Genomic DNA, 19934 nt, shown 5'->3' on the forward strand with positions numbered 1-19934 from the left:
TGTCTTTTAACCTTTATACTAGAGTTAAGTGATAATATACAATCATATTACAATGTTAGACTATTCTGATTTTGACTGTATAACTGTTACCAGTATGGTTTATATTTTCATATGTTTTTCTTAGCATCCTTTTATTTCATTTTGAAGAACTACTTTCAGCATTTTTTGAAAAGCAGGTTTAATGGTGATAAATTCCCTTATCTTCTGTTTCTCTGGGAAAGTCTATTTCATTTCAAAGGACAGTTTTGCTGAGTAAAATATTATTGGTTGGCAGGCTTTTTTCTTTCAGCACTTGAATGTAGTCCTCTGCTGGCTGGCAGGGTCTCTCTGATAACCTTATAGGGGGTCTCTTGTATGTGAGGAATTGTTTTTCTCTTGCTGTTTTAAAATACCCTCTTTGTCTTTGATAATGGAAGTTTTATTACAGTGTGTCTTAGAAAAATCTTTTTGGGTTGAATTTCTCTGAAGACCTATGAACTTCATATATGTCCAAAATTCTCCCCAAATTTGGAAATTTTTCATTCATTTCTTTAAATATACTTTCTGCCCTTTTCTCTCTGTTCTTATGGGACTCCAGTGATATGTAAATTGTTTGACTTGATGGTACTCCATAATTCACATAGGCTTTCTTCACTTTCTTCATTCGTTTTCTTTTTTGTCTTCTGGATAACTTCTTTCTTTTTTTAATTTTATTTTTTTAATTTTTTAATGTAAATTCAATTTGCCAACATATAGTATAATACCCAGTGCTCATCTCGTGTGCTACTCCTTCCTTCTTTCTTCCTTTTTTCTTTCGTTCATTCTTTCTTTTTTCGTTTGTTCTTTCTCAAGACCAAGTGGATTCCTTATTACACTTAATTTTTTTAAATTTGAATTTTATTTTAATTCCAGTATAATTAACATACAGTGTTATATTAGTTTCAGGTGTACAATATGATTAAAAAATTTTGGCAGCCCTGGTGGCCCAGCGGTTTGGTGCCGACTTCAGCCCAGGGTGTGATCCTGGAGACCAGGGGTTGAGTCCCGCATCAGGCTCCCTGCATGGAGCCTGATTCTCCCTCTTTCTCTGCCTGTGTCTCTGCCTCTCTCTCTTTCTGTGTCTGTCATGAATAAATAAAATCTTTAAAAAAAATTCTATATATGACTCCGTGCTCATCAAGATAAGTGTACTTTTAATTACCTTCATCTATTTTACCCATCCACCCACCTACCTCCCTTTTGGTAACCATCTGTTTGTTCTCTATAGTTAAGAGTCTGTTTTTTGGTTTGTCTCTCTTTTTCCCTTTATTCATTTGTTTTAATTCTTAAATTCCATATGAGTAAAATCATATTTATTTTTCTCTGATTTCATTTAGCATTATACATTTCAGATCCATCCACGTGTGGCAAATGGCAAGATTTCGTTATTTTTTATGGCTGAATAATATTCCATTTTATATATCTCACATCTTTATCGATTCATCTATTGATGGACATTTAGGCTATTTTCATTATTTGGTTATTATAAATAATGCTGCAATAAATATAAGGTACATATATCTCTTTGAATTAATGATTTCATATTCTTTGGGAAAATATCCAGTAGGGCAATTACTGGATTACAGAGTAGTTCTATTTTTAATTTTTTGAGGAACCTCCATACTGTCTTCCACAGTGACTGCATCAGTTTACATATCCAGCAATGCAGAAGGTTCCTTTTTCTCCACATCCTTGCCAACACTTGTTTCTTGTGGTTTTTAATTTAACTAGTCTCACAGGTGTAAGGTGATATCTCATTATGGTTTTGATTTGCATTTCCCTGGTGATGAGTGATGTTGGGCATCTTTTCATGCGTCTGTTCACCAATCATGTGTCTTTTTTGGAGAAATGTCTCATGTCTTCTCATTTTTATTTTTTTTTATGTCTTCTCATTTTTAATTAGATTATTTGTTTTTGGGGTGTTGAGTTTTATAAGCTCTTTATATATTTTGGATACTAACCCTGTATTGGATATGTCATTTACAAATATATTCTTCATTTCTGTAGGTTGTCTTTTAGTTTTGTTGATTGCTTCATTTTCTGTGCAGAAGCAATCACCTCCTCCAGTTTTTACTGCCTGGCTTAGGGAGAGTAATAGCTTCTGTCAGCCTTGGCAGGGATTCTCAGGCTTTCTTAGACCTTTTCAGTGGATAGTCTGCTCAACATTTGTTCCTTCTTGGGTGGTGGGGGGTGGGGAGGGGCAATTTTTTTTGAGGGGCAAATTCTTAAGATTGTATGCATTCTCTTGATTTTGTAAAGCCAGGATGGGTGCTGACAGCCTTCCATTGGCTTCCCTGAGGGCAGAATTGAATGCTCAAGTTTCTGTGCTTTTTCCCACTCCTGTAGAATCAAGCCAGCTTTCATATGTGCTCACTAATTGACTGCAAAGGGTTACACTCACTGCTGAGCAGAGAGCCTGATGCAGAGCTTAATCCCAGGACCTGAGATCATGACCTGAGCAGAAATCAGACACTTAACCAACTGAGCCACCTAGGTGCCCTGTCTTTACTTTTGATATCCAATTTAGACTGGTATTATAGAATTAGATGAGAAATAGTCTTACCAAAGAGAAGCAGCAGGAGAAGGAGGAGTAGGAGATGAAGAAAGAGAAGAAGAAAAAGAAACAGGAAAATCTAGATGCAAGAGAGGAAATAAACATATGCTAAAAAAGAAATCCACAGTTTGACCCAATTAAACATGTGATAAATGCCTATATTAAGAAAAAAAGAGAAATTGCAAATAAAGCACCTAACTTTATGCCTCAAGGAACTAGAAAAACAACAAACTAAGGCCAAAGTTAGCAGAAAGTAGGAAATAAGAAAGATCAGAGAAAAAAATAAGTAGAAACCAGAAAAATTAAATGGAACTAAGAGCAGGTTTTTAAAGAGATAACAAGAAATCTAGGACTCCTGGGTGGCTCAGCAGGTGAGCATCTGCCTTTGGCTCAAGGTGTGATCCTGGGTCTGGAGATTGAGTCCTGCATCGGGCTCCCTGCAAGGATCCCACTTCTCCCTCTGCCTATGTCTCTGCTTCTCTCTCTGTGTTTCATGAATAAATAAATAAAATCTTTTTTTAAAAAAAGTAAAAAATCTTTAGGTAGAACCACTAAGAAAAAAGGAAAGATGACTCAAAATTGGAATTGAAAGAGATGTTACAATTGATATCACAGAAATACATAGATTCATAAGAAACTCTTGTGAACAATTATATACCAACAAATTGGATTACCTAGGAGAAATAAACTAATTCCTAGAAACATATAACTTAAACTGAATCATGAATAAATGGCAAATCTGAATAGACAAATGAGAAAGAAGATTAATAAACCCTCCCAACAAAGAAAAGTCCAGGACCAGATGGTTTTACTGATAAGTTCAACCAAACACTTAAAGAAGAGTGAATAAAAATCCTTCTCAAAGTCTTCCAAAAAATTAAATTGGAAGAAACTCCCAAACTCATCTTACAAGATCAACATAACTCTGGTACCAAAGCCACATAAAGACACTACAAGAAAAGGAAACTATAAACTGATATCCCTGATGATTATAGATGCAAATATTCTCAACAAAATCTTAGCCAGCTGAATCCAATAGCATATTAAAGGGATCACATATCATGATCATATGGGATTTATCCTTGGGATGCACAGAGGTTCAATATATGCAAATCAGTAAATTTGATATACCACATTAACAGAGTTAAAGATAAAATTATATGATCTCAAAAGATGAAGAAAAACACTTGACAAAATATAGCATTCTTTCATGATAAAATAAGAAATTGGGTATGGAAGAAATTTACTTCAACATAATAGAGGTCAAAATATATCACGCCAACAGCTAAAATCATCCTTACTGGTGAAAAGGGAGAAGGCAAGATGGAAGAAGAGTAGGGGATCCTTGTTTCATCTGGTCCCCTTAATTTAGCTAGATAATTATCAAATCATCTTGAACATCTATGAATTCAACCTGAGATGTAAGAAAAGAATGGCTGGAACTATACAAATAGAAAAGTGACAACCTTTTAAAAAGTTGTAAAGTTAAGGCCCTCTGATTTTCGAAGCAAAATGTTATAAGGACTCATCTTTCAAGTACTAGTAGTTCCCCTTGCCTGGGGTACGTAGTATGGGATCTATTCCTCTCTTCTCTGTGCTTGTGGTGTCCTCCCCCCCCCCCCTTTTTGTGGCTAGTCTCTCTGGGTATGTAGATGTCTGTGCCATCTACCCTTTTTAATGAGGCCTCTTCTCTGTGATTAACTGTGAGAATATATTTGGCCACTTTGGGGGTGTTCTGAAACAGAACACTGAAATTTCACTGAAATTGTTTCACTGAAATTGATGTTATCTAGATGTATCCATGGGATGAGGTGAGCTTAGCATCCTCCTCCTCTGCCATCTTCCCATGCTCCTCTTTGTCTTTCTTTTTTTTTTTCAAATAGGAATATTTATTTTCATTATTCTATCTCTCTCCCACTAATGTATGATTAAGAGAGACTGATAATTTGCTTGTGGTTCATAAGAGTAATTCAAGGGAGTTGTATCTAGACTTGTATTTTAAGCCCAATGCTGTGGTTGAATGAAGCTTTAGGAGAGCTTGAATGGTAGTAAGCATATTTTATATTTGAGAAAGGTATGAATAATTATGGTACAAAATGAATAATTATGGCCAAGAAGATGGACTTTGGTAGAATGAATGATTGACCCAAACACATTACCCTTTCTTGTATTCACGCTCTTTTCCAATTAACTTTTCAGGTTTTTTCCTATTAGAAGTAGAGTATACTTCTGGGCCCTTCGCTTTGAGCTTGTTCAAGTCATTCTTCTTATAGAGACAGCCAGCATCCAACGATAGATCAATCCAGAAGTAAAGTGTTCAACCCCTTTGCCCCCAATTGGAAAAACTCTTTAGAGCCATCTCAACTTTAGGACTCCCTACAGGGTCTGCTGAGGCCATGATTGGGACTACATTGCAGGTCAACATCTATCTCTTCTTTCCATCCTGTTTCTTTACTCTCCCTTCCTCAGATGTTGGTCCCAATAGTACCCTCTAATGCATGTCCTAAACATACATTTCCATCACAGTTTCCCTCCCAGAGAACCTAAACTGTGAAAAGCAAAAGTAGAGGACAAAGGAATAGTAAATACTGAGAAAACACTAAACCTAGAATTCTACACTTACTTAAAATGACCATTCAAAAAAAATAAAAAATATGTGATAAAATTGAAGGAAAAAATTATTTAAAAAAATATATATTCCTTCAAAACTGGTAGAAAGGGAAAAAATATAAAAACCTATCCAATTTCATACAATACAGGAAAGGAGTACAAAAGGATCTCAGGGGAAAAAAGCATTTTAATAGGAAAAACAAAACATGTGAGTTACAATAAATTTGTAAGTGAAAGCCATCTTTTAAAATATTTTGAGACTGCACTGAAGACCACAGACACATGTAAAACTTAAGGGTCAGAAAGGGTGAAACTAAAGAGAAAAAAATGAACAAATACTAACCAAAGGAAAGCTGATATATCACTACTGATAAAAAATTAATACTCATTTTTAAAACAAATACAATTATTTGGAGAATAGAGAGTTCCTACATAATTACTTAAAGCAAGAAAAATTCACTAAGTAGACATAACCATTGATATAATTTCAAAATATACACAGCTAAAAATAACAATTTCAAATAGAAATTGACAAATTCACAATTAAAATGAGATAATTTAATCTGTTCTTTTTAAGATTAATATTTGTGTTAATAGAGTTAGCAAGCAAAAACTTTAGTGAGGATGTAAAAATGTGGACATAATAACTTGATATGGTGGACATATAATGAATACTGCTTCCAAACATTAGAGAATATGTAATTAAAGGATATAGGGAATTTTACTTTGATGTAATCCCACTTGTCTATTTTTGCTTTTGCTGGCTGTGCTTTTGGTTTCATATCCAAAAAAAAAAAAAAAAAAAAAAACACTAAAAAAGCAATGTTGAGAATTTTTGTTAATATCTAGGAGTTTTATGGTTTCACATCTTAAGGTTTAGTGTTCAGTCCATTTTGAGTTTTTTTTTTTGTATGTGTATGCTCTGAAACAAAGGTCCAATTTCATTCTTGTGGATATCCAGTTTTCCCAACACAATTAATTGAAGCGATTATCGTGTCCCCATACTTGGCACCCTTTTCAAAGATCAGGTGACCATATATGTGTGGATTTATTTCTGGGCTGTCTATTCTGTATGTGTTTTTTTTATGCCAGTACTATACTGGCTTGATTACTGTAGCTAACAACCAACAAAATGAAAAAGTAAACTATGGAATGTGAGAACATATTTATAAGCCGTATCTGATAAAGTGTTAATATCTAAAATATATAAGAAACTCCTATGACTCAATAGCATAGAAACCCAAATAACTTGATTTTTGAAATGAGCAGAGGAACTGATTAGGCATTTCTAGAAGGAAGATATACAAATGACCAGCCAGTATATGAAAAGGTGTTTAACATCGTTAATCATCAAGGAACTACAAATCAAAACCACTATGAGATCTTACCTCATACCGGCTATGCTGGCATTTATCTAAAACCAACTAAAGAAAATATGATAAATACTGGTAAGGCTATGGAGAAAAGGGAACTCTTATACATTGTTAATGAAAATGCAAATTTGTATAGTCACATTAGAAAAAATGTATGGAGGTTCCTCAAAAAACTAAAAATAGAATTAACATATGATCCAGGAATCCCACTTCTGGGTGTATATCCAAAGGAATTGAAACCAGGATATCTGTATTCCCATGTTAATTACAGGTTAATTACAGCATTATTTACAATAGTCGAGACATGGAGGCAACCTGAGTGTCTACTGAAGGATAAAGGAAATTTGGTATATACATACAATGGAATATTAATATGAGGAAGAAGAAAATTCTTTTTTGCAACAATATAAACCTGGAGTACTTTATGCTAGGTGAAGTAAGCAAGACACAGAGAACAAATATTGTATGATAACATATGCTGAATCTAAAATACTCAAACTCATAGAAACAGAATGAAATAGTGGCTGCCAGGGTTTGGAGGAGAAAAACAGGTATTCATCAATGGGTACAAAGTTTAGGTTATACAAGATAAATGAGTTCTGGAAATGTATTGTACAACACAATGCCAGTAGTTAATAATACTGTATTGTTTACTTAAAAATTTGCTAGGAGGGTATATCTTAAGTGTTCTTATCACAGAAAAGAATAATAAATAAGTAGAATGCACCTGGCTGGCTCAGTCAGAAGAGCATGTTACTCTTGATCTTGGGGTTGTGAATTTGAGCCCCACGTTGGGCGTAGAGATTACAAAAGAATAAGGAGAAAGAGAAAGGGAGGGAGGAAAGGGTAGTAGGAGAAGGAGGAAGAGGAAGAGAGAGAAATTGATGTAGCCACTATGGAAAAGACCATGGAGGTTCCTCAAAAAATTTAAAACTAACATATAGTCCAGCAATTCCACTTCTGGTATTTATCCAAAGAAAACAAAATCACTATCTGGAAAAGATAACTGCCCCTTCATGTTCATTGCAGCATTATATACAATAGCCAAGACATGAAACAACAGAATTTTCCATTGACAGATGATTGGATAAACAATTTGTGTATATATATACAATGGAATATTATTTGGCCATAGAACAGAAAGAACTTTGCCATTTGCAACAACATGGACAGACCTTGAGGGTGTTATGCCAAGTGAAATAAGTCAGAGAAAGAAATACTTTATTATCTGATATATATAAAATCTACAAATGAAGAAACAAACCAAAATCACAGATACATAGAACAAATTGGTATTTGCCAGAGGTGGCAGGTAGGGGATGGCAAAAATGGTAAAAGTGGTCAAGACATACAAACTTCCAGTTATAAGTAGGTCCTAGGGCTATAGTGTACAGCATGATTAGTATACCTAATAATACTCTATTGCATATTTGAAAGTTGCTAAGTTGTTGACATAAAAATAGTCATCACAGAAAAGAAACTGTGTGGTGATGGATGTTAACTTATGGTAATCATTCTGGTGTATATACATATGATCTGCATATCATATATATATATATTAATTGCATCTAAAAGTAGTACCATGTTATATGTCAATTATAGTCCAATAAAAAATAAAATATTTTTTAAAAGCATGTAGGAAATAAAAAGAGTTACAAACCAGAAGTACAATAATACTGGCTTTTGTGTTTACCTATGTAATTACCTTTCCCAGAATTCTTTGTTAATATGGGCTTGAGTTGTTGTCTAGTGTCCTTTGTTTCCAGCCTGAAGGACTTTCTTAGCATTTCTTCTTGTAAAGCAGAAATATTAGTGGCAAACACCCCCACCTTTTGTTAACCCAGAAATGCTTTAATTCTTATTCATTTTTAAAGGATAATTTGCTTGTTATATAGAATTCTAGTTGACAGTTTTTCTTTCAGCTGTTTAAATGTGCCATTCTACTGTCTACTTACCTACATAGCTTCTGATGAGAAATTGACTGTTAATCTTATTGAAGAATTTTTGTATGTGATGAGTTTCTTCTTTCTTGCTCCTTTTAAGTTTTTACTTTTTCTTTTAGTAGTTTGATTTATATTATGTCTTGGCATGTATCTCTTTCAAGTTTATCCTCCTTGGAGCATGTTAAGCTCCATCCATATTTGGATGTGTAGATTTATGCCTTTTGTCATATTTGGGAAGTGTTCGGCCATTATTTCTTCAAAAATTCTTTCCAACACTTTCTCTTCTCCTGTGATTTCTGTATATTGGTACATCTGAAGGTGCCAAAGTTCTTTCAGATACTCTGGATCCTTCTATTTGGTTCCTTTTTTATATTTTCTGTCTATTTATATTCTCATTTTGTTCATACATCATTTTCTTGATTTCCTTTATCTTTGTCTGTGGTTCTCTTGAGCTCTTTGAGCACATTTAAGAAAATTGTTTAAAAATCTTGGTCTAGGGATCCCTGGGTGGCGCAGCAGTTTGGCGCCTGCCTTTGGCCCAGGGCGCGATCCTGGAGACCCGGGATCGAATCCCACATCGGGCTCCCGGTGCATGGAGCCTGCTTCTCCCTCTGCCTATGTCTCTGCCTCTCTCTCTCTCTGTGACTATCATAAATAAATAAAGATTTAAAAAAATGTTTAAAAAAAAATCTTGGTCTAGTAAGTCCAGCATCTGAGTTTTTTCTAAAGTTATATCAATTAATTTTCTCCTATGAATGGCTATATTTCTATATTTCTTTCAAATGCCTTATAATTTTTTGCTGAAAATTGGGAATTTTGAATATTATATGCAATTCTGGTAATTAGATTTTCTTCATTCTCCAGGGGTTACTGCTATTGATTTTGAGGGCAGCAGTCATTTGTTTCTTTAGGGACCTATCCAAGCCTTTTTTTTTTTTTTTTTTTTTTTTTTTTGGTGAAGACTATATTCCTTGTCATTTGTGGCTAGTCATTGGACTGTTCCATTATCTCAGTGGCCAGCTAATGACCCAACAGATTTTCTTTTTTTAAAAATATTTTATTTAAACTCAATTTGCCAACATATAGAATAACAGTCAGTGCTCATCTCATCATGTTGCCCTCCTTAATGCCCTTTATCCAGTTACCTTCTCCCACCCACCTCCCCTTCTTCACCCATTCGTTTGTTTCCCAGAATTAGGAGTCTCTCATGGTTGGTCTTCCTCTCGATTTTTCCCTGCTCAGTTTCCCTTCTTTCCTTTATGGTCCCTTTCACTATTTCTTATATTCCACATATGAGTGAAACCATATGATAATTGTCTTTCTCCAACTGACTTATTTCACTCAGCATAATACCCTCCAGTTCTATCCATATCGATGTAAATGGTAGGTATTCATCCTTTCTGAGTAATATTCCATATATATATATATGTTCCATATATATTAATATTAATATCCCATATACATATATATCCATGTCTTCTTTATCCATGCATCTGTTGAAGGACATTGTGGCTCCTTCCACTGTTTTGACCCTTTTGTGGACATTGCTACTATGAACAGTGGGGTGCAGATGTCCTGTCATTTCACTACACCTGTATCTTTGGCCAACAGATTTTCTTTTTTTTTTTTTTTTTTTTTTTTTTAATTTTTTTTTTTTTTAATTTTTATTTATTTATGATAGTCACAGAGAGATAGAGAGAGAGGCAGAGACACAGGCAGAGGGAGAAGCAGGCTCCATGCACCGGGAGCCCGACGTGGGATTCGATCCCGGGTCTCCAGGATCGCGCCCTGGGCCAAAGGCAGGCGCCAAACCGCTGCGCCACCCAGGGATCCCAGCCAACAGATTTTCTTAAACATCAAAATTTAGTTGTCCTTTCCTTTATTGACCAGTCCCCTGGATGATCTAAGTTTTGTATTAGATTCTGGAGTTTGAAATAGTCTATCTCAGTCTTTGACAGTTTATATTTGTTTCAGTGAAGAGAACAATTCTCTGAGCACCCTACTCCACCATTTTCCTTAATGTCACTTCTCCCTTTTTTGCTGTATTCTGTCTTTGGTATTAATCTTATTTTTATCTTTTTAAGTTACCATTTTTGTTTCCTATGGTTTGGAGACACAAGAAGAGGTCAGTGATATACAAAATAATGCCACTTTTTAAAAAATGCTTGCCATTTCCTACCTCAACAACCTACTAATACAATGTTTCAGCTATGCAAGTTATCTTACTACTTCTAGTTGCACTGATTAAATTGTAAATTAATTCTTTTCCTTAATACAAGGCCAAGTGATAACATTGGGTCTCATTTTGTTACTTATAGCTATCAATAATGCTATTTAAAAATCATATTGATATTTAATTACTTTTCTATTCACTTTCTGTTTTTATTTCAGAGTACCTTTTGTTCCATTAGCCCCAAGAATGGAAATGGAAATTGTCCTAATACTGTAGGTAAGTTTTTATTGTATACATACTGTTTAGATTTTCAAATATTCAGTGAGAGAATATGAACTCACATAAAGTAATAACTATCAAGACTTTCCTCAAAAAATGTAAATTACATCATGATGTTCTATGGTTATTGAGATAAAAAACCTATGAATTACAATATTAATTGGAAATCAAACAAAGCAAAATATAGGTCACCTTAAAATCCTGGATAATACTTATTTTACATGATTATAATATTACTAACCATTTATTATATTAATATATGTTTATAAGCATTTCATCTACCCTATAAATCTACCTAGTGAAGAAATTTTTCTGATTCAAAGAGACATTAGGTGATATCATTATGAAGACATATCTGACATATCAGTAAACCCAAAGGAGATAATCAAAATATTTAACACTAGAACATCCATAAACATGGAACAACCAAATTTGGGTCAGAATTTTGGGAGGACCCCTACTATGCTTGACTGGGATCAAAGAAAATGGTAGATTTCTAAGGGAATCAGGTAACCAAAGCAATGAATGTAAGATGGGCATTTGAACATATTGAGGCAGCAACTTTTTATAAATCAGTACAGAAATGTTTTAATATTTAATAGTTAAAATCATGTAGTGACTGAATATCCATCCAGAGTAGATTGCAGTAATCTAATTAAAATGAACAGAAAATAAGAAGATAACTAGAACACTTGACAGGAAAGATAAACAAGCAAGCACATTTCTTTGTAACATGCAAAAATTCTCCAACACTCCCACTCATGGGTTATCCAATGAAAGTGTGATTGGCAAAAGTAAGAAAGTGTGTTTGGCAGGAATGTTTTAAGAACAGACCTTTACCCTAAAAGGAAAATTTTGCTTACTTGAATAGTTGAATATAACAAAATAAAGATGATTAGAAATTAATGCTTCATGCATATGTTTTTGTATTTATATATATGTACACTAATGTATATGTGTTTGTACGTTTGTTCTATACATTAATAGCAATTCTAATAATTGGGGTACAGGAAGCCATTTGGGAGCATAGGATGTCAGTTGCAGGAACTGATACTTTAAATGTCAGGAAAGCTTTAAAGTACACCTAAATTATTATTTATTCTAGAAGAAAAATATTTTGGAATAATATTCAGGGGTAATAAGACATCTTAGAAGAGTGGAATGCTTGGGTATTCATAATATGATTCCTACAAAACTTTTATTCTAATACCCTTTGGATTCTTCTAACCATCGCAGAACTTTTAGAGTAAATCTGTTATAATTACAAACCAGCTCCTTATTGTATTATTTCTAACTATTCCTTAAAAAGAGAAAATACTCTATCAAATAATAGAGTATTAATATTAATATTAATGAGGGGATAAACTAGACCTCACCTCTGCCTTGGTACTCACTCTGTGATCTTAGGCAATCATTTGTCTTACTAAAGCCTTAATTTTGCCATTTTCAAAATGAAAGTATAGAAATAGGTACTAAGATGTTTCAACACTTTCCTTGCCATTATCTGATATTGTATTTTTAAATTTTTTATTTATTTTTATTTTTTATAGATTTTATTTATTTATTCATGAGAGACATAGAGAGAGACAGAGACAGAGACATAGGCAGAGGGAGAAGCAAGCTCCCCATGGGGAGCCTGATGCAGGACTTGATCCCAGGACCCTGGGATCATGCCCTAAGCTGAAGGCAGATGCTTAACCACTGAGATACCCAGGTGTCCCTGATACTGCCTTTTTTAATCTTCATAACTTTGTAAACACTTTCCATATATTTATTTAATCTTAATACAACTGTATAGGGTTCATAGTAGTATCCTAATTTTACAAATGAAGCAACTCAGGCATGGAAAGCCAGAGCAATTTGAAAATTATGTAAAAGAGGTTATGTGAAACAAGCCAGTGATCCAGCTACCTCTGAAAGGTAAAGAACCTTTGTAAGCAGTGTCAGATTAAACATAGGATTAGAAAGATCATTTATAGTAGTATATCTTTAAAAAAAGATTTATTTATTTGAGATTGAGAGAGAGAGCTGAGCAAAGGGCAGAGGAAGAGAGAGAATCCACAAGCAGACTCCTGATGCGCACAAAGCCCAATGTAGGGCTCTATCCCAGGACCATGAATTTGTGACCTGAGGCAAAACCAAGAGTCAGCCACTCAACCCACTGAGCATCCCTATAGTATATCTTTTTTTTTTTTTTTTTTAAAGCAATGCTTAGAAAACAGGACTTATTTCCTTATTGCTCACTTCTGTCTTGCTCTTGGGCCAGTCATTAACTTTTCTGGATTTTTCTCATTTTTAAAATGGGAGAAATTGTTTTAAGATGATTGGGTCTCCTATTTCTCTTTAAGTCTGTATTCCTAAATTTGTATCTGAATAGAGCCTTTAAAAAACTATTTAATATTACTATATATTTTTTAAATGGGTTTTTTATACTTTCAAAACAAACAAGGACAAAAGAGACAAATTTAAAAAACCAGACTCTTAAACATAGAGAACAAATTGTTGGTTACCAAAGGAGAAGTGGGTAGGGAAATAGGTGAAGGGGATTGAGAGTATACTTAAAGTGATGAGCACTGAATAATATATAGAATGTTGAATCACTATATCGTATACCTGAAACCAATATAATACTGTATGTTAATTATGCTGGAATTTTAAAATAAATGCATAAATTAAGAAAAAATGGTTTGTTTTTACTTTGAACTATACTTTTCAGTTTACTCGTGTAGACCAGTCCTATATAATTAACCCAATACTTTTATAAATACTTTATATGAGGGGGGAGCTAAGATGGCAGCATAGTAGGAGTATCCTAGGCTTGTCTCAATCCTTGAACACAGCCAGATACCTACCAAATCATTCTGAATAACCAAGAGATCTACCTGAGGATGGACAGAACAAACTGCATAACTAGAGGGAGAGAAGAGGCCACATTGAGGAAGATGGGAAGTATGAAGACATAGTTTGGGGAAGAAATGGATCATAGGTGCTGTGGAGGGGAGTAAGCCCTGGTCAAGAAGAAAGGAGAGAGAGAGAGAGAGAGAGAGGAACATACTTTTTTTTAAAGATTTATTTATTTATTCATGAGAGACACAGAGAGAAAGAGGCACAGGCAGAGGGAAAAGCAGGCTCCTCACAGGGAGCCTGATGTGGGACTCAACCCCTGGACTGGGATCACGCCCTGAGCCAAAGGCAGACGCTCAACCGCTGAGCCACCAAGGCATCCCAGGAGCATACTTCCCTAAAGCCATAGGCCAGGAAAATGAAAGGGGCTGATTTTTGTGTTTTTGCAACCAGCAGGGCTCAAAAACTAAAGTTTTAAAGGTCCATGGGCTTGGCTAGGATAGAGACCTGAAGGTGCTACCCTGTTCCTGGAGAGAATACTAAGGCACACAGGGAGAGACTATTCACTCTACTTAGAGCGCTCCTGTAAGAGGTAGCATGCGCAGAGTTGCCTCTCTGGGAACAAAAGAACTGATGGGCACCTTTCCTTCCCCCACCCCTCAGCATAGGTGCAGAGACACCTGCTGAGGACAGTGAACTTGGAACACTGCCTATTTAGCCTGCTTCCTCCAAATCCCATGCCCCTGAACTCTGGTGTGACTGCCCTTCTTGGTCAAACTTACATTGGTTCCCATATAGTGAGACCAGTGCAAGTCCCCATCACGTCAGGGCTCTAAAATTTGCAGTTTTAAAGGTCAGCAGGCTTGGCTGGGATAGAGCCCAAAGTGGAATCAGGCAGGCAGGCAACCCAGAGACAGATAACATGAAAACAGCGATCTGAAAAATGCCTGGGTCAAACAAGGGGAAATTATTCACTCTTCTGAGAGTACTTCCCTGAGAGCAGCAAGCACAGAATCCCAACTCTGGGGACAAAGGAGCTGGTTGGTGTCATTTCCCTCCCCCACCTCCCAGCAGGAACAAACTTCAATGAATATCACAGTGCCAACCCCAGCTGCCTAACCTGCTTACACCAAGTCCCATCCCCACCCCCCTGCACTCTGCTGGTGCTGCTTTTCTTGGGTAAGTGTGCCTAAAGACCAGCACAGCAGGCCCCTTCCTCAGAAGATCAGCAGAAACCCCCACATGCACCATGTCTGCCAACTGAAGAGTTCTGCAAGGCTTCAGTTCTAGTGGAAGTGCCATCAGGTCTCATTTAACAAGCATATCAGAATATCCCTAGTTAAAACTCGCCAAACTCTGTCCAACATCTGAACATCCCCCTACTGCAAGCAAGGAGAACCTCTGCAGATGATTGACCTGTGCAACAGAGCAGCCAAAAACAGCAGCAGAGTGCACACAGCATACACCAGAGACACTCCCTGAAGTGCCAGGCTCTGCACATAATATGACCTCTTCTTCATAAAGCCATTACTCTAAGCAGGAAACAAAACTGGCTTTTCTAACCCAGTGAGGAAGACAGAGACCTAGACAAAATGCCAAATGGAGGAATTCATCTCAAAAGAAAGAACAAGAAAAGGTCATGGCCAGAGATCTAATAGAAACAGGTGTAAGTTATATGTCTGATGGAGAATTTACAGCAACAATTATAAGGATACTTGCTAGACTTGAGAAAAGCATGGAAGACATCAGGGAGACCCTTACCTCGGAGATAAAAGAATTAAAAAACACTTAGAAATGAAAAATGCAATAACTGAAATTTGAAAGGTTAGATGTAATGACCACAAGAATGAAAGAAGCAGAGAAATGAATGAGTGATATAGAAGGTAGAATAATGGAAAATAATGAAGCTGAACAAAAAAGAGAATGAATTATGGATCATGAGAGTAGACCTAGAGAACTCAGTGACTCTCTCAAATATAGTAATGTTTGTATTATAGGAGTCCCAGAAGAAGAGAGAAAAAGAGGAAAAAGGTTTATTTGAGGAAATACGAGTTGGAAACTTCCCAAAGCTGTGGAAGAAAAAAGACACCTAAATCCAGGAGGCACAGAGAACTCCCATAAAAACCAACAAAAGCAGGCCAACACCAAGACATACTGTAGTTAAATTTGCAAAGTATAGTGATAAAAAAAAAATCCTAAAATCATCAAGAAAAAAGAGGTCTCTAACTTACAAGGGAAGACGCATAAGGCTAGCTGCAGATCTCTCCACAGAAATTGGCAAGCTTGAAGAGAGTGGCATGATATACTTAAAGTGCTAAAAGGAAAAAATCTGCAGCCAAGAATACTCTCTCCAGCAAGGCTACCATTCAGAATAGAAGGAGAGAGAGTTTCCCAGATAAACAAAAACTAAAGGAGTTCATGACCACTAAACCAGCCCTGCAAGAAATATTAAAGGGGACTCTTTGGGAAGGAAAGACCAAGACTAATAAAGATTAGAAAGGAACAGAGAAAATCACCAGCAACAATAACAAAACAAGTAATAAAATGGCACTAAATACATATCTATCAATAATTACCCTGAATACAAATAGACAAAATGCTCCAATCAAAAGACATAGGGTGTCAGAATGGATAAAAAAATAAAACAAAAAACTGGGCCCGTCTATTTGCTGCCTACAGGAGACTCATTTTAGACCTAAAGACACCTGCATATTGAAAGTGAGGGAATGGAGAAACATTTAGCATGCAAATAGATGTCAAAAGAAAGCCAGAGTAGCAATATTTATATCAGACAAACTGGATTTTAAACCAAAGACTGTACAAGAAATAAAGCACACTATATCATAATAAAGGGGACTATACAACAAGAAGATTTAACAGTTGTAAATATTTATGCCCCCAACATGGGAGCACTCAAGTATATAAAACAATAATAAACTTTAATAAAGGAACTCATTGATAATTATACAGTACTAGTAAGGGACTTTAACACCTGACTTACATCAATGGACAGATAATCTAAGCAAGGAAACAATGGCTTTGAATGACACTTGGGACCAGATGGACTTAGATGATACATTCAGAACATTTCATCCTAAAGCAGCAGAGATATACATTCTTTTCATGTGTACATGGCATGTGCACTCAACAAATACGGTAAGTTTGAGATCATACTATGCATATTTTCTGAACACAATGCTATGAAACTTGAAGTCAACCACAAGAAAAAATTTGGAATGACCACAAATACATGGAGGTTAAACAACATGCTACTAAAGAATTAATGGATCAACCAGGATAAATCAAAGAAGAAATAAAAAAAATATGTGGAAACAAAGTAAAATGGAAACACAATGATCCCAAACCTTTGAGGTGTAGAAAAAGTGGTCATAGCAAGAAGTATATAGCCATAAACGCCTACCTCAAGAAGCAAGAAAAATTTCGAATAAACAACCTAACATTACACCTAAAGGAGCTAGAAAAAGAACAAAGCCTAGAGATAGCAGAAGAAGAAAAATAGTAAAGATTAGAGGAGAAATAATTGATACAGAATCTGAAAAAACCCGTAGAGCAGATCAATGAAACCAAGAGCTGGTTCTTTGAAAAAAATGAATAAAATAGATAAACCCCCTAGCCAGACTTATCAAAAAGAAAATAGAAACAACCCGAATAAAATCACAAACAAGAGAGGAGAAACAGCAACTGACCCCACAGAAATACAAACAATTATAAAAGTATATTATGAAAATTATATGCCAACAAATTGAACAATCTGAAAGAAATGGATAAATTCCTAGAAACATATAAACTACCATAACTGAAACAAGGAGACAGAAAACTTCAACAGACCGATAACTAACAATGAAATTGAATCAGCAATCAATCTCCCAACAAACGAAAAGTCCAGGGCCAGATGGCTTCCCAGGAAAATTCTATCAAACATTTAAAGAAGAGCTAATATCTATTCTTCTCAAAATATTAGAAAAGATAGAAATGGAAGGAACACTCCCAAACTCATTCTATGAGACCAGCACTACTCTGATTCCAAAACCAAAGACTCCACTAATAAAAGAGAACTAAAAAAAGAGAACCTCATGAACACGGATGCAAATAGTCTCAACAAATACTAGTAAATCAAATCCGACGGTACATTAAAAGAATCATTCACCACAATCACTGGGATTTATTCCTGGGCTGCAAGTGGCTTAGTAGTCACAAACCAATCAATGTGATACACCACACCAATAAATGAAAGGATAAGAACCATATGATCCTCTTAATATATGTAGAAAAACATACACAATCCAATCATAATAAAAATCCTCAATAAAGCAGGTTTAGAGGGAACATACCTCAACATAATAAGGCCATATACAAAACACCTGCAGCTAATATCATCCTCAGTGGAGAAAAACAGATTTTCCTCTGTGATCAGAAACAAGATAGGGATATTGACTTTCACCACTTACATTCATCACAGTACTGGAAGTCCTAACCATAGCAATCAGACAAGAGAACAGAAATGAAAGGGATCCAAACCAGCAAGGAAGAAGTAAAACCATCATGATTTGCAGATGATATGATAGCCTATATAGAAAACTGGAAAGACCACCAAAAAATTGCTAGAACTGATATGTGAATTCAGTAAAGTTCTAGGATACAAAATCAGTGTATAGAAATCTGTTGCATTGCTATACACCAATAATGAAGCAGCAGAAAGAGAAGTCAAGGAATCAATCCTGTTTACAATTACACCAAAAGCCATAAGACACCTAGGAATAAACCTAACCAAAGAGGTAAAAGATCTATTTTCTGAAAACTGTAAAACACTGATGAAAGAAATTTACAATGACACAAAGAAATGGAAAGACATTCCATGCTTATGGATTGGAAGAACAAAAATTGTTAAAAATATCTATAGTATCCAAAGCAATTTACACATATAATGATAGGGAACAAAATACCACCACCATTTTTCACAGAGCTAGAACAAACAATCCTCAAATTTGTATGGAACCACAAAAGACCCCCAAATAACCAAAGTAATCTTGAAAAATAAAAGCAAAGCTGGAGGCATCATAATTCCAGACTTCAAGCTGTATTACAAAGCTATAATAAGACAGTATACTGGCAAAAAACAAACAAACAACAACAACAAAAAAAACCCCAGGCACATACACCAATAGAACAGAATAGAAAACCCAGAAATGAGCCCACAAATATATGTTCAATTAACCTTCAACGAAGCAGGAAAGAACATCCAATGGAGAAAAGATAATCTCTTCAACAAATAGTGTTGTGAAAACTGGACAGCCATGCAAAAGATTGGAACTGGACCACTTTCTTAACACTGTACACAAAAATAAATCCAAAATGGCTGAAAGACCCAAATGTAGGACATGAAGCCATTAAAATTCTAGAGGAGAACACAGGAAGTAACTTCTTTGACATCAGCCATAGCAACTTCTTACTAGGTATGTCTCCTGAGGCAAAGGAAACAAAAGCAGAAAATAAACTTTTGGGACTTCATCAATTAAAAAGCTGTGCACGAAGGAAATAATAAAACTAAAAGGCAACCTATGGAATGGGAGAAGATATTTGCAAATAATGTATCTGATAAAGGGTTAATATCCAAAATATATAAAGAATTTATACAATTCAACACCAGTCAGAATGGCTAAATGAACAACACAAGAAACAATAGGTGTTCATAAAGATGCGGAGAATGGAGAACCCTCTTACACTATTGGTGGGAATGCAAACTCGTGCTGCCACTCTGGAAAACAGTATGGAGGTTCCTCAGAAAGTTAAAAGTAGAGCTACCCTATGACCCAGCAATTTCACTACTAGGTATTTACCCAAAGAATGCAAAAATACTGATTCCAAGAGACACATAACAGCATTATCAACAATAGCCAAATTATGGAAAGAACCCAAATGTCCATCAACTGGTATATGGATAAAGAAGACATAGTACTTGTATATACAATGGAATAATACATAGTCTTAAAAAAGAATGAGATCTTGCCATTTGCACTGACATGGATGGAGCTAGAGAGTATTATGCTAGCGAAATAAGTCAGAGAAAGTCTGTTTTGTTTCTTAAATCCCACATATGAGACATATTTGGTGAAAATATG

General features: G+C 35.3%; 1 protein-coding gene across 13 annotated transcripts in view; it reads left to right on the forward strand.

Annotated features, from left to right (window-relative positions):
• The window catches only part of C2CD6 (C2 calcium dependent domain containing 6), a 122139-nt gene that overhangs the window by 55606 nt on the left and 46599 nt on the right, over positions 1–19934 (forward strand). For 12 of the 13 annotated variants that reach the window (XM_072741009.1, XM_072741003.1, XM_072741010.1 and 9 more), the window contains one exon: positions 10890–10947. The exons of the other annotated variant lie outside the window; for it this stretch is intronic. In XM_072741009.1, the coding sequence (XP_072597110.1) occupies positions 10890–10947 (58 nt within the window). The remainder of the gene's footprint in view (positions 1–10889; positions 10948–19934) is intronic. 13 annotated transcript variants of the gene reach the window in all.

Source organism: Vulpes vulpes, chromosome 16 (assembly GCF_048418805.1).
Source record: "Vulpes vulpes isolate BD-2025 chromosome 16, VulVul3, whole genome shotgun sequence".
Lineage (NCBI taxonomy): Eukaryota > Metazoa > Chordata > Mammalia > Carnivora > Canidae > Vulpes > Vulpes vulpes.